Source organism: Stegostoma tigrinum, chromosome 1, assembly GCF_030684315.1.
Source record: "Stegostoma tigrinum isolate sSteTig4 chromosome 1, sSteTig4.hap1, whole genome shotgun sequence".
Classification (NCBI taxonomy): Eukaryota; Metazoa; Chordata; class Chondrichthyes; order Orectolobiformes; family Stegostomatidae; genus Stegostoma; species Stegostoma tigrinum.
The window spans coordinates 117125434-117140926 of NC_081354.1; the positions used below are offsets into that span (position 1 = coordinate 117125434).

Here is a 15493-nt window from a genome sequence, read left to right on the forward strand (position 1 = left end):
AGATTGGAGAACAAACGTTGTTAAAAACAATACATTTTATGTTCCTGGCATCTCTTAATGAGAAAAATTTAGAAACAACAATGTTTTGTTTTAAGGACGTTTATTTTGTTTGTCTGAATAATATCTTCCACTTTGGAATTTTTCATAATCGCACTTGCCTTAAAACTGCCAGCTGACCTTGTATGATGCCCAACCAAACCGGCTATCCATTTCGTCTTCACAATTCCTCTACTTCAGTTTTTAAAAGTGCAAGGAATTTACTTGTAAATATGGAATGGAAATTGAAGTTTTGGATTACTGGTATGTTTTGTATAATTCAATGCAAAGTGTAACTGTGTGGAGCTCTTCATTTGTTGCACAGAGTATGTACCTTTTCAGAGAATCTGGATTTGATACCTTTGAGAAATGAACTGGCACCAGATATCTTTGGGTTAAAAAAAGAAGTTGACTGGCAAAAGCATTTCAATAGTTTCTAAGTAGCAATTTATCATGGAACTGAGAAAAGAGAGAGCTGTTGAGCTCTTGGACCTCCAAAGCCTGCAAGCAAGGAAGATCTCTTTTTTTTTCTGTCTCTTACTCCTCTCTCTCACCTTCCTCTTGTCAGCAGGATGAAACCAAAATATTAAGAAAGACTGCAACAGAAAGAGAACTTCTCCCTCAAGCCAAGACCCAGGTCAAATTGACGTGATACCTAATTAAGCATTGCCATGGTCAACAATAATATTTCATTGCCAGTGACAAAAAAAAACTGAGAAAGTGACCCCTCTCAACCCTTTTTAATTTGTTTTCTTGGTCTACAGACTTTGTTCCTTTCTCTGTTCTCCACCCACAATATTCTAGAAAATCTGCCTCATCTGTGTTGTTCATTCCATTTGTGAATGGGTTAAGATGTTCTATAGTTTAAATTTGCATTAGCAATTAATTGTTCCTAACACAGTAAACATAGTTTCATTTGTTTGTACACAAGTTTTTGTTTTCTTTTTTGTTCATGAAACCTGGTGTCAGTTTATTTTATCTTAATCACAATCAGATATTAAACATCCTAGTGATTAAATTAGACATTTCTGTCATTTATGACAACTTGGGTAATATTAGGGCTTGATTTCCAGTACACTTTTTCAATCAGAGTTGTGACAGAAGCTGAAATATCTTGTTGCGAAGGCCTACCATAACTGCAATTTTATAAAAGAGAACTTACTGACACATACCAAGCTCTGTAAGAATCATGTAAGACATATACATGTTTATTTAACTTCCAAATGCGCCACTGCAGAAATGCTAAGAAAATCTTTAGCATTGTTTTTCCTGCTGTGGGAAAACCTATTCTTATATCTTGATTCATTCTTCAAAACACCATGCCACAAGCCTGGCTTTCAACCCTATAAAGTCATTTTGAGGGTCTATTTTTCAGAATGATAGAATCTCTACAGTACAGAAAGAGTCGATTTGGCCCATCAAGTCTGCACCTACCTTCAGAAGAGCATGCCAAAGAGACTGCCCTATCTCCGTAAACACCACATTTACTGTAGCTAATCCACTTAGCCTGCACATCCCTGGACACTGTTGGCAATTTAGCATGGCCAATCCACCTAACCTGCAGGGCTTTGGACTGTGGGAGGAAACAAGAGCACCCAGCGGGAATTCACGCAGGTACAGGGAGAATGTGCAAACTCCCGCAGACAGTCACCTGAGGCTAGAATCAAACCAGGTCCCTGGTGCTTTGAGGCAACAGTGCTAGCCACTGAGCCACCATCTCCATGAATGAAAAAGTGAGAGAATTTTACATGCATATCCATCTGTGTGAGAAGGCAGACTGTTATCTGGCAGTCCCTTGTAAACTCCAAATTCTCTCCAGCTTTATAATTCTTGCTGTTTGTTATCTGTATTTTTTTTTCATCCACAGGATGAGGATGTTGCTGGTGAGGCAGCATTTATTGCCCGTCCCTAATTGCCCAGAGGGCAGTTAAGAGTCATTCTCCTTCCTTAAAGGACATTAGTGAATCAGATGGGTTTTTCCAACAATCAGCAATGGATTCATGGTCTTCATTAGATTCTTAATTCCAAGCATTTATGTAATTCAAATTCCACTATCCCTTGGCAAAATTCAAACCTGGGTCCCCAGAACACGAGAGATAACAAAGTGTGGGGCTGGATGAACACAGCAGGCTAAGCAGCATATTAGGAGCACAAAAGTTGACGTTTCGGGCCTAGGCCCTTCATCAGAAAAGGGTTAACAGTCCTGTGATAATACCACTAGGCCATTACCTTTCCATCATTTAACTTGTCATCTGATTTGTTTGTAGCTACCAAAGTATTCCTTTTGGTCCCGGTGGCATTCCTGGTCTGTAATTTATTCATTGATCTTGATAAGCTTCACAATTCCACTTGCCTTCTATCTCTTTCTGAATTATATACTGTTTGATGGCCCCCTCCTATTAATAGGACTAATTTCAAAGATTTGTGATCTATTTCTAAGGCCACCTGTTCCCAAACCCACTGTTTGCTGCTAGATAGCTATCAATATCTCAGAATTTTTTAAAAAATGAAGAAACCCTGCATTTATATAATGCCTTTGATGACCAGCAGATGTCTCAAAGTGCTTCACTGTAAAACATAGAAATAGAAGTACACCATTTGGCCCATCATTGTCACTCCACCATTCAATGAGATTGTAGATTATCTGATAACATTCGACTCTACTTTCCTGGCCTTTACCCATAAACCTTAATTCCATTACTGATTAAAAATCTGTCTCTCTCAACCATGAATATTAACAACCCAACAGTGACAGGTTTCTATAGGAAATACTTCCGTAGATTCAACATCCTCTGAGAAAAGAAACTCCTCGTTGTCTGGCTTACAAGAAATATTGAAAGGGGTTATGAAAAGAAACTTGCAAAGGACACCAAAATCAATAAGAGGAGAGGTTATAGTTACATGAAGGGAAAGTGGGTAGTCAGGAGCAATGTAGGCACACTAAAGACTGAAATTGGGGGCATTGTTAATGACTATCAAAAAATAGCATTCATACTAAGCAAGTACTTTGCCTCAATATTTACAGTAGAAAAGGAAGATAGTTTGCTGGAAGTTCCAAAGAAATCAATGACCGTTCAGGAACAAAGACCAAATGTGGTAATTCATAAATTAATGGATTTAAATCACTGGGACCTAACTGTTTCCATCCAAGAGTATTAAAAGAAATAGGGGAGCGCATTGTAGATGTTGTAACTATCATCTTTCATGTTACTCCACTTTTTGAGAAGGGCATAAGAGGAAAATCAGGAAATTACATATCAGTTAGTCTAACATCTGCGGTGGGAAAATTGTTGGAGTCCATAATCAAGAATGAGGTAGCTGAACATCTTGAAAGTTCTCAGTTAATCAGGGAGAGCCAACATGGATTCATGACAGGTAGGCCTTGCCTGCGAAAACTCATTGAATTTTTTGAAGAGATATAACTAATGTTATTGGAGAGTGGAATGTCTCTGGATGTTGTTTGTATAGACTTCCTGAAGGGTTTTAATAATGACCCACATAAGAGACTGTTAAGTAAGGGAGAAGACCATGAAATTAAGGACAAATTACTGACATGGCTGGGTGGCAGTTGGCAGAAAGTAGGGATGATGGATTGGTACTGAAATTGGCAGGATGTAATCGTGTGTCCCAAAATGATCAGTGTTAAGGCCTCAATTATTCGCGCTATTTATTAACAACTTGCTTAATGGCAAAGAAAACCCTGTGTCCAATTTTGCTGATAACAGAAAGTTAGGCAGCATTGTAGACAATGTGCATAATAGCACAAAGTTATAAAAGGATATTGATAAGACTAAGTGAAAGGACAAAACTGCAGCAGATAGACTTCAATGTAAGCAAATATGAAGTTATCCATTTTGAACCAAAAAGGGATAGATCAGGGCACTTTCGAGATGATATAAGAACATAAGAACTCAGAGCAGGAGTAGGCCATCCAGCCCCTTGAGCCTGCCCCGCCATTTAATAAGATCATGGCTGATCTTTTTGAGACTCAGCTCCCTTTACCCACTCATTCACCATAACTCTTAATTCCTTTACTGTTCAAAAATTTATCTAGCCTTGGCTTAAAAGCATTCAGCGAGGTAGCTTCAACAGCTTCACTGGCCAGGGAATTCCACAGATTCACAACCCTTTGGGTGAAGAAGTTCCTCCTGACCTCAGTCCTACATCTGCATCCCATTATTTTGAGACAATGCCCTCTGGCCCTAGTTTCACCTGCTAATGGAAACAACAGCCCTGCCTCCACCTTATCTATTCCCTTCATAATCTTATATGTTTCTATCAGATCTCCCCCCATTCTTCTGAATTCCAATGAGTATAATCCCAGTCTACTCGGTCTCTCCTCATAATCCAACCCTCGCAACTCTGGAATCAACCGAGTGAATCTCCCCTGCCCACCTCCAGTGCTAGTATATCTCTTCTCAAGTAAGGAGGCTAAAACTGCACACAGTACTCCAGGTGTGGCCTCACCAGGGCCCTATACAGCTGCAGTATAGCCTCCCTGTTTTTAAACTCCATCCCTCGAGCAATGGCAGACAAAATTCCATTTGTCTTTTTAATCACCTGCTGCACCTGCAATCCTACTTTTAGTGATTCATGCACAAGGACACCCAAGTCCCTGTGCACAGCAGCATGCTACAATTTTTTACCATTTAAAACATGGCCCATTTTGCTGTTGTTCCTACCAAAATGGATGACCTCACACTTATCAACATTGTACTCCATCTGCCAGACCTTTGCCCACTCACTTAGACTATCTATATCCCTCTGCAGACTTTCAGTGTCTTCTGCACACTTTGCTCTACCACCCACCTTAGTGTCATCTGCAAATATTGACACACCACACTTCATCCCCAACTCCAAATCATCTGTGTGAAGTTAAATACAATGGATGTCAAAAGGACGTGAGTTCATGTGCATAGATCCTTAAAATGTCATGAATAGGTGCAGACAGTAATCAAAAATGCTCATGGAATGCTGGCGTTTATATTTGGAGGACTGAAGCACAAGTGTACAGAAAATATCCTGCAGTTATATAAAACCCAGATTAGACCCCACTTGGGGGATTATGAACAGATCTGGGTAGCACACTGCAGGAAGGATTAGGTTCTGAGGACAAATTACACAAATTTATACCTGTTTGCTCCAGAATTTAGAAGGTTAAGGCATGGTCTAAGTGAAGTTTTCAGGGTATTAACAGGAAACGACAGGATAGATAAAGATAAACTCTTGCCACTGTTTGGGGATTCTAGAACTAGGGGACATAGTCTGAGAATTAGGGCCAGTCTGTTTAGGAAAGATATTAAGGAGCACTTCTCCACAGAAAGAGTGGTGGACCTTTGGAAGTCTCTTCCATAAATGGCAGTTGATGCTAGATCAGTTATTAACTTTATATCCGAGAACGATAATTTTTTGTGAAGCATGGTATTAATGGATGCGGGCCAAAGGCAAGTATATGGAATTAGGCCACAGATCAGCCATGATCTCACTAAATGTTGGAACAGACTCAAGGTGCCGGATAGGCTGACCCTGTTCCTATGTTCCTGTGTGCCTCAAAATACCACAAGTCTTGCAACACTGAAGCTAGATTTGTACTCACAGATTTATTGCAGAATTGAATCTCTCTAGGGTTATGGGGTCAGCATATATCAATCTGCTCTTCCAGCTTTCTAACACAATTGCAGTGTTAAAAGTAATAATATTTTAGGGAGAAGGGCTTGAATATTAAAGTGTAGCAACAGAATGGAGAATTAATAGAACAATATAAGTGTTTAGTTAAAATTGCTATTTGCAATCAATAAGTTAAAAAGAGATGTGAATTTCAAGAGACTGATTCAAAGAACCGTGCAAGATTTCATATTATGGGACTTTTACTAAAATAAACAAATTAGAACCAGCATAGACTAATATTGTTTCGTAGACAACTGACATATTAAACCACAGAAATGGTGTTCCTAGTTAATTTCTCGACAACTGAAAAGTTTGTGCCACATTTGTGCATTAGGCAACACTCTGTAGACTTTGTAGACTTTGATTTAAGTCAAATGTTCCTCCCTTCTCTAACAGGAGCCCTTTTTCTGCTTTACTAGAGTGAACATTCCAGTGTCCTTTGAAACAAAGTTCCCCTAACTCAAATAAAACAAAAAACTTCAGATACTGGACATCTGAATAAAAAGCAGAAATTCTTGGAGAAACTCAGCAGGCCTGGCAGCATCTGTGGGAAGAAAGCAGAGTTAACATTTTGAGTCTGGTGATTTTTTTATCAAAACATTTTCACTAAACTTATGTTTCATCACGTGTGCTTCTCATTGCCTCTTCCTTTATGTCAATATTTTAAAATTTGCACCTAACATTGTAAAAGTTTCAATTTACCATTCTGTCTTCATTGGACGTAAACTACATGGGATTGTAGCTAAGTAGACCCGGGAGGAGGTCATGTTGACTCTTCTGCAGGCAGACCTCAGAGCTGGCCTCATTTTCATCTCCAAATTACTCAACTTTATCTTGTATTAATGAAGCCCTTCAAACTATAACCATGACATAAAGTTAAGCTTCCATAGCAGTTTGTCATGCACACCTGGCTATTGAGTTACCAAAGTGACTGTTTTTTATGTGTGACATTGAATTATAGACTCACTGAATTGTTACGGCCCGGGGGAGGCCATTTGGCTCATTATGCTGTTTGCCTCATAATTGTTGAAGGCCTTTAATCAGAAGGTGTGACCAGGATAGTTGAAGAACAACAAAATATAATATGAAAAGGCCATAATTTAGTTGTGACAAGCCTTCAAATTCACACAAACAACAAGAACAGCAGCAGCAACTTTGATGTAAAATTCTCGGAACTCTTCTGAAGTGTCAGTCACATGACAAACAAATGCCCACACCGCCACTACCTCAACATTTCAAAGAAGCCCGGGTATTGACTAAATATGCAGGTCAATTTCATAGAATCCCTGGCACAGCTTCTTATTGCCTCTTCATTGAAGTGCACCTTCTTCGTAAACATCTGCTCTCAAAAATCCTTATTGAACCTGTGTTGTGTATATTTGCTTTGAGAAGATGTGTGGGCCATCTTTAAATAATGGATCAACTAATTTGTTATATTGTATCTTCAACATATTCTCATACCTAGCCTGATTCTGCGAAAGTATCAATGCAATGGAGATATCAAAGATATTATCAAAGATATTCTGACGATGCTTTTAGAAAATTTCAAGGTATTCAGGCTGAGTCAACATGGTTTTGTGAAATGGAAATCATATTTAATCAATTTATTTAAGGATGGAACTTGTGTTGTGGATAAGTTGGAACTAATAGATATTTGGTACTTATATTTCCAGAAGGCATTGATAAAGTGTAACATAAATAGCTGTTTGGGAAAGTAAATGTTCATAATCCAGGGAATAATATTTTGACATGGATAGAAGTTTAGCTAGCTGAAAGGGAGCAGAGAAAACATGAATGAGTCTTTTTCTACATCCACACCCACACCCACACCCCCCACACACCCACACCCACAACCCCACACACCCAGAGGAAACCCATGCAGACACGGGAAGAATGTGCAAATTCCACACAGACAGTCACCTGAGACTGGAATCGAACCCAAGTCCCTGGCACTGTGAGGCTGCAGTGCTCGCTACTGAGCCACCATGCCGCCCAAAAGAAGCATATTTCTGTTCTCTCAATGTGCAGTTGATTTCTGATCACTGGTATCAAGTCTTAGAAGTTTGCATCCCGTACCTTAGAGCTGCCATGATTCCTACATCCTTGAGAACTCACATGTTTCCTCTGCTTTTGAGGTACCAGACTTCTGAGGAGGAGGAGAATGAAGATGAAGATATTGAGCTGCAGAATCATCACCTCGTGCATGATACATCACACAGTCCTGGGTAGTACAAGCCAAACAGGCCTTAAGTGACACCCAGTTCCAGTAGATGACAGCTAGGTACAGTGATTACTCTTTGATTGTGAAATATTTATTTCTCACACGGACGCAGTTTGTTTGCGCTGCAGCTCCTGCTCCACTTTTGGTACTTATAAGTGAGTGTTACAATTTTGAATTGTTTGAAGGCTTCCCTATATGTGATGGCCCCACATAGAACAATGATAGGTTGCTGGGCTATAGGTGTATAGGCAAAAAGTAGCATTAATTTAGAGGGGGCTGAAAGATGATGTATTTCTAAGGACTGGTGAATAGCTTGGCCTGGCGTACAATGAAAGATGTAGGAATATGCAGTTGTAAATACAAATCAGTACCAATATAACTTTACTTTTTAAATAGTGCTGCAACTGGTCTGTATAGTGTGCTGCATGGCATACTCTGTTCCAATATTTTCAGTTAGCTATGACTGAAAGCTTAAAATAGAACCGAGCAAGTGAATCTCTCAGTATAAAGGAAGTCGTCTACATTTTTAAAGCTCTTAGATTTCTTAGAAGATTGTAAAAACAGAATGTCAGTAGACCAATGCACTTTGACTAATGGAATGAAAGCTGTTGTTTCTTGAAACAGATAAAAGATTTTGCATTTTGTCAGCTATGGCACACTTGATAGCAATCTCCTCTCCCAAACTAATCACAAAAATTCTAGGCTGGCTCTCCAGTGTAATTGTGAGGGAGGCTGCATTAATGGAGGTGCTGTCTTTTGGATGACCCACGAAACTGACACTCATGCCACCCTCTCGTTGGGAATAAAAAGAAATCTAGTAGTACTATTTTGAAAAAGTACAGGGAAGTTATGTATTGGAATATTGTAAAATCTAATGTATAGATTCCAAACATTCTGTATTGCTTTTTCACAATAGACTTTTAACAGTGCCATGATGCAATAGCAATCTCCAAAAGAAGACCAAATGGAAAGCTCCCAATCAGATCAGCATTATCTTATTAAATGTCTGAGCAGACTCGAAGGGCACATGGCTTACTCCTGCTCCTTTATTCATATGTTTTTGCAGCATTTGTGCCGAAAGAAAGCAAGGGTTAACTTTACAAGGCTTTGATATTTCGAAGTTAAATGCTGTTGCTGTTTCTTTCCACAGATGTTGCCAGAAAAGCCGACCATTTTTCCAACATTTTCTGTTTTTATTTCTGTTTGGAACATTCCTGGAGGTTTGATCACATGGCATTCTAACCATATGACATCCAATCATGCCATGCCTTATCACACGACATGAGATTGCATGGCTTCTACAAATGGTATTGCATTTACTTTACAAAGGTTGTGCTTACCATAATTGAATATTTTACTTGTGATTTTGTGCCAGCAATTGTTGTTTGAGTTGCTGTAAGAATTTGAAGGCTGCCTTTGGGCCGATGAAGTCAGGACACTGAACATGAAAAATCAGAAGATAGGGAAAAGGAAACCAAGGACCAGGAATCTGAGGGCAGGGAATTAGAGACCTGCAAAAGGTTGAGTCAGGTATTGGGAATTGAAAAAAATTGAGGGTGGGAAATCAGGGCTGAGATCATATCAAGACATCAGGCCATCATTTTTGACTGCTCCAAACAGCGCTCAAACACAAAAGAAAAATCAGAATGTCATAAATCCTGGAACTCCTATTTAAATCCTGGAACTCCCTCCCTAATGGCATTGCGTATCTACCTACATGAAATAGACTTCAGAAGTTTAAGGTAGCAGCTCATCACTACCATCTCAAGATGGACCAGGGATGGACAATGAATGTAGGCCCAGCCAGTAATGCCCACAACCCATGAACGGATATAAAAAGAGCAGAGGCTGCGAAATAAATTTCAGTGGTTTAAGACAGTCATCTCAGTGTGTTGTTGCTATTTCTCTCTCTGCTATTGTTCTGTATAAAGATCGAATCAAGCTCATTAAAATACAAAAGAGCTGTTGAAATCTTGTAAGAGTAGATGCTGAGTGGCTGATACCCTTCGCTGGACAATTTAAAACCAGACAGCAAAATCTTAGAATAATTGGTCAGATATTTAAGAATAAAATGAAGAGAAATTTCATCACTCAACTCACTATGAGTCTTTGCAATTCTGTGCCCCAGTGGTCTATGGATGTTCAATCATAGTAAATAAACAAGACAGAGATTGATTAAGTTTTGAATACCAAAGGAACCCAAAGACCATAAATGTAGAAACACTTGTAAGCCATTCAGTCCATCAAGTCTGCTTCAGCATTCAATGGAATCATCTCTGATCAACTCCACTTTCTTGTCTTTTCCCTTTCACTTTGATCACCTTTCTAACAAAAAATATGTGTCTATCTCAGCCTTGAATATACTTAATGGCCCAACCTCAAAAGCCCTTTGTGTTACAAATTCCACAGATTCATTACATTCTGAGAGATGAAATTCCCCCTAATCTCTTAAATCTTAAAGCTGTGAACCCTTATTCTGAGATTATGTCCTCTGGACCCTGACTCTCACACAAGTGGAAACAACCTTTCTGCATCTACTTTGTCAAGTCCCCGAATATCCTTGTGCCAATAAAGTCATCTCTCATTCTTCTAAATTCTGATGAGTACAGGCCTAACCTATTCAACCTCTCCTCATAAGACAGGACCTTCATACCTGGGAATCAGCCTTGTCATCCTTTTTGGATGGCATCCAAGATTTGTGATTTAAAGTAGTACCAACAGCACGGATTCAAACCTCACACCAGTAGAGGTTACCATAAAGGAGAATCCTTCTCTGCCCTTCCCCTCTCCTGAGGTGTGGTGACCCTCAGGCTAAATCTCTACCAGTCATCTCTGTCCAATGAGAAAGCAGCCCTATATTCTGATGGGACTTATTATATCTTTCTATATCTTCCTCCATAGCAGGTGGACTGCGGCAGTTCAAGTACAGCTCACCACCACCATGTCAAGGGCAACTAGGGACAGGCAATAAATGCTGGCCCGCCAGTGACGCCCACAACCCACTAAAATGAGTAAATAAAGAAGGAAATCTTTTCTTAGATAAGGAATCTAAAACTGTTCACAGTTTTCCAGGTGTAGTCTGAATAGTGTCTTGAACAGGTAGGTTCTCCTATAACGTGATAGTTGCATTCTTATGTGACCTCATGCTATAGAAAATCATCATAGAAAATCATGTTATAGGGAAATTGCTGTGGAAAATCACGATACCTATACAGCAGAAAGTTTTTGTTATCCAAACAGCATCCACTATTCATCTGCGTTACAGTCAATTCACGTTAACGAAACACATGTTACAGCAGAACTACCTGCATAGTTTTAGTAAAACCTGCCTACTTTAATATTCCTCTCTCTTTGAAATAAAGACCAATATTCCATTTGCCTTTCCTATTGCTGGGTGAACTTGATTCTACTTTTCAGTCGACAAGAACTTCCAAATCCCCCTCTTCTGTTGTCTTTCTCCATTTAAATAATATTGAGTTACTCTATTCTTCCTGCCAAAGTGCATTACCTAGCATTTTCCCACATTATATTCCATCTGCCAAATTTTGTCCACTCTCTATACCTCTTACCTAATTTCCTCAAAAAATTCTAATAAATTTGTCAGGCATGGTTTCCACTTTAGTCAGACTCAAAGATGTAAGAAGTAAAAGGAAGTAAGACAGGTGACACATAAAAAGGAAAAGTGTTAATGCAACAATTTAGTCATTATTCTTTTTCCCTAAGTCCTTATAATAATAAGGCCCTTCAATGTGAAATCAGAAAGTATTTTTTCCATACAAAAATGGAACTCTATCGCCATACCCTGCACAACAGAACATGAATGCTGGCTAAGTTAAAATTTAAAGACTAATTTTGAAATATTTTGTTATTTAAATCTAACATGAGGTATTGAGCAAATGTGGAAACATGAAGATGAGAATCAGATCAGCCATTACCTGATTGAAAGATAGGAGACACCAACGCAGCTGGATGGCTTTAATAGAGCCATAGAATTATAAAACATGGAAACAGACCCTTTGGCCCAACTCGTCCGCACTGACTAGGTTTCCTAAACTGAGTTAATCCCATATGGTACGATGGGTCAGTGGTTAACATTGCTGCCTCATAGTGCCAGTGACCCAAGATTGATTCCACTCTCGGGCAACTGTCTGTGTGGAGTTTGCACATTCTCCCCGTGTCTGCATGGGTTTCCACCCACAGTCCAAAGGTGTGTAGGTTTAGTGGATTGGCCATGCTAAGTCATCCGGAAGCTGATCACTAAAATATGTTTTAGTAATAAAAATCAATGGTTTTGCTTGTTTACATTGTGTTTTATAATGCAACACTGTTCACAATTAACGTTTCAAATTAATTTTCAACAAATATTTGTTTGTGAAAATATGATATACATAATTGTTTGCCTTAACTAAGCATGGTGCTTTGCATATTAATAAAAGCATTTAACTGCCTTTTTCTCTTTCTTTGTTTAAACAGGAAATATATTTGTTGTTAGCCTGGCTGTTGCAGATCTAATAGTGGCAATCTACCCATACCCCATGGTCTTGACATCCATATTTCACAATGGCTGGAATCTGGGCTACATGCATTGTCAAATCAGTGGTTTCCTGATGGGTGTGAGTGTGATCGGATCAATTTTCAATATTACCGGCATTGCCATCAATCGTTATTGTTACATCTGCCATAGTCTGAAGTACGACAAGCTCTACAGTGAGAAGAACTCCTTGTGTTTTGTAATCCTCATTTGGATCCTGACATTTATCGCTATCATACCAAACCTGTTTGTGGGATCTTTGCAATATGACCAGCGAGTCTACTCTTGTACATTTGTGCAGTCAGTGAGCTCTGCCTACACTGTCTCGGTGGTGTTCTTTCACTTCATCCTCCCCATTGCCATTGTTACCTTTTGCTACTTGAGAATATGGGTGCTTGTCATCCAGGTTAGAAGACGTGTGAAGCCAGTCATGAAACTCAAGCTGAAGCCCCACGAGTTGCGGAACTTTGTGACAATGTTTGTGGTCTTTGTACTCTTCGCTGTTTGTTGGGCACCCCTTAATTTTATTGGTCTTGCTGTGGCTGTCAACCCAGATACAATTGCCCCAAGAATTCCAGAGTGGCTCTTTGTGGCGAGTTACTTCATGGCATATTTCAATAGCTGCCTTAATGCAATTATCTATGGACTTTTGAATCAGAATTTCAGAAGAGAGTACAAGAGAATTATAATCTCTCTGTGCACTGCAAGGATTTTCTTCCCAGAGAGTTCAAATGATGTGCCTGACAGAAATAAAAGTAAACCTTCTCCTTTGATGACAAACAATAATCAAGTGAAGGTAGATTCTGTCTAAATGGTTCATGCATTCACTTCACGTGCCAGCCAATGAATCTTAAACAAAAAGCACATAATATAGAATCGATGGAAAGCAAAACATATAGTCAATGATTGTTAAACTTATATTTGAATTTAATACATATGTTATTTTACAAATTAATGAAAACAGTACAATTCTATTATACAGCAGCTACAGATATTTTAGGAAGCAGCAAATTTCATTAGACTATAATGATATCTATGTTAAAATATGTATGGAGAGAGAATATTTATTTTAAAATAATTGATAAACTCTTACAGAAATGAGAATAGGAAAACCCATAATTAAAATCGAACACTTGAACACAAGTATCTTAACTTAGACTCAAATCTATAAGTTGAAATTCTGTTACAGATTCACAAACAAAACAGAACTTGCTGGAAAAACTCAGCAGATCTGGCAGCATCTGAGAGAATTCAGTGTTAACATTTCAGGTCCAGTGACCTATCTTCTCTTTCAGGATATCTAAGATTGGAAACAAACAGCCAGCTGAAATCACATTGTGATTGCAGCATATTAGACATTTTTTTAAATAAAAATTATATTTACAGAAGTGGATTTTAAAATCAGAATCATTCAGGTTGTAAATAGTATTGAGTCTGAAGTACACAGTGAAATTTGAAACTATATTTTAAAACACAATCACAGCAGAAAGTGATAAAAGAAAGTATTTTAGCATGTTTACCAACTTCGCTTTGATTAGCAAAATACAAAATATTTTTGAACAGACATGAAAAAACTGAGTTGCCAATTATCAAATGAGATGTTTAATTTGGTTAGGGTGCATTGTTCTTGTATATAAATATGATATTAGTTTTACCAAAAGTGCTTTTATGAAGTTTGATATGACAGTTTTGGCTTCAGTGTTTTGAAAAAACTTATTTGAAGTGTTTCCGTAATGTAACTGGTTTTGAAGGTCAAGAGTGCATAATTGCTTCACAGGCTAACATATCCTGCGCATAACTTTTGTGGCAAAAGTATTCAGTTCAATTCAATTCAACTATATTGATAATTGATCAGTTGATAGGCTAAGTGCATTGTGTCAGATGGGAGTGAATCCCATTGGGACCTAAATTGGGAAACCTCTGCAAAAAAACCTTAAGGATTGCAATTTGTAATTACTAGGTGCCAGCACACCAGCTTCATGTTGCCTGCTCCCTTGAATAATCTCTACGTGGGCCATCTTGTGGCTCAGGAGCAGTGTCCCGACTCTTGGGCCTAGAGGCCTAGGATTAAGACTTACCTGCTCCAGAGCTGTGCAAGAACACCTCTGAAAAGGCTGAGTAGGAAAAATGTTAAATTAAAAAAAGAATAATCTCTGGATCCAGCCAGTGTTAGCCACACAGCTAATTGGCAGGACTCTGTCAGGGTTAGCAATGATTGTTTGGCCCTAAGCTTTTCCATCAGGTTTTAAAGAAGCAGTGTGTTGTGTTTGGATCAGATCACGATGCATGTAATTAATCTGGAGTAGGAGTGACGAATGGCTCAATAGGGAAGTGAGTCAGCTCTGAGGTTTCCAGATGCAGTAGTGGAAGTGTTGTTGGAGGAGGTGGGCAGGAAAGGAGATTTTCTGTGTGTGCAATGGGAAGGAGACCTGCCAATTCCAATCAAAATGCAGTAGGTAGCAGTAGTGTCCATTTAAAGGATAGATTAGGGTTCAATGCTACATATGGCAAGATATTTTTCTAAATAAACGTGTTAGGAAATGTTATTCCACACTTATGGAGCAAGTGGAATTTGAAACTGGGTTACCTGTTTTAGAGATAACACGGTGGGAAGCTGAATGAACACAATTGCAATTGAATTTCTGAAGAAGGGTCCCGACCCGAAATGTCAAACTTTCCTGCTCCTCTGATGCTGCTTGGCCTGCTGTGTTCATTCAACTTCACACCGTGTTATCTCAGATTCTCCAGCATCAGCAGTTCCTACCTAGTCCTGTTTTAGAGGTAGGCACACTACAACTACACCATAACAGCCCTAAAATCTGCTTCTCATCAAGCTGCATTTCGTAAGTTGACAAAGACAAAAGGGCTGAAGCTGATTGGTCTGCTGTTTGACATTCACTAAAATCGACACAAATTTTACATCTGATATGCTTCATTGATCAATTCAGTGCACGCTGCAGATTTGTAAAGAAATGACAAAGCGGATTGATGAAGGCAGAGCAGTGGATGTTGACTGTATGGGCTTCAGCAAGATGTTT

The 15493-nt window shown here is 38.9% G+C and overlaps 1 protein-coding gene across 1 annotated transcript in view; it reads left to right on the plus strand.

The window, feature by feature from the left end:
• LOC125455331 (melatonin receptor type 1A-like) overlaps nucleotides 1-13767 on the plus strand; it is a 57366-nt gene extending 43599 nt beyond the window's left edge. Inside the window, exon 2 of the mRNA XM_048537108.2 lies at nucleotides 12398-13767. Within this exon, the coding sequence (XP_048393065.1) occupies nucleotides 12398-13266 (869 nt within the window). The 3' untranslated portion in view covers nucleotides 13267-13767. The remainder of the gene's footprint in view (nucleotides 1-12397) is intronic.
• Nucleotides 13768-15493: the final 1726 nt, after the last annotated feature.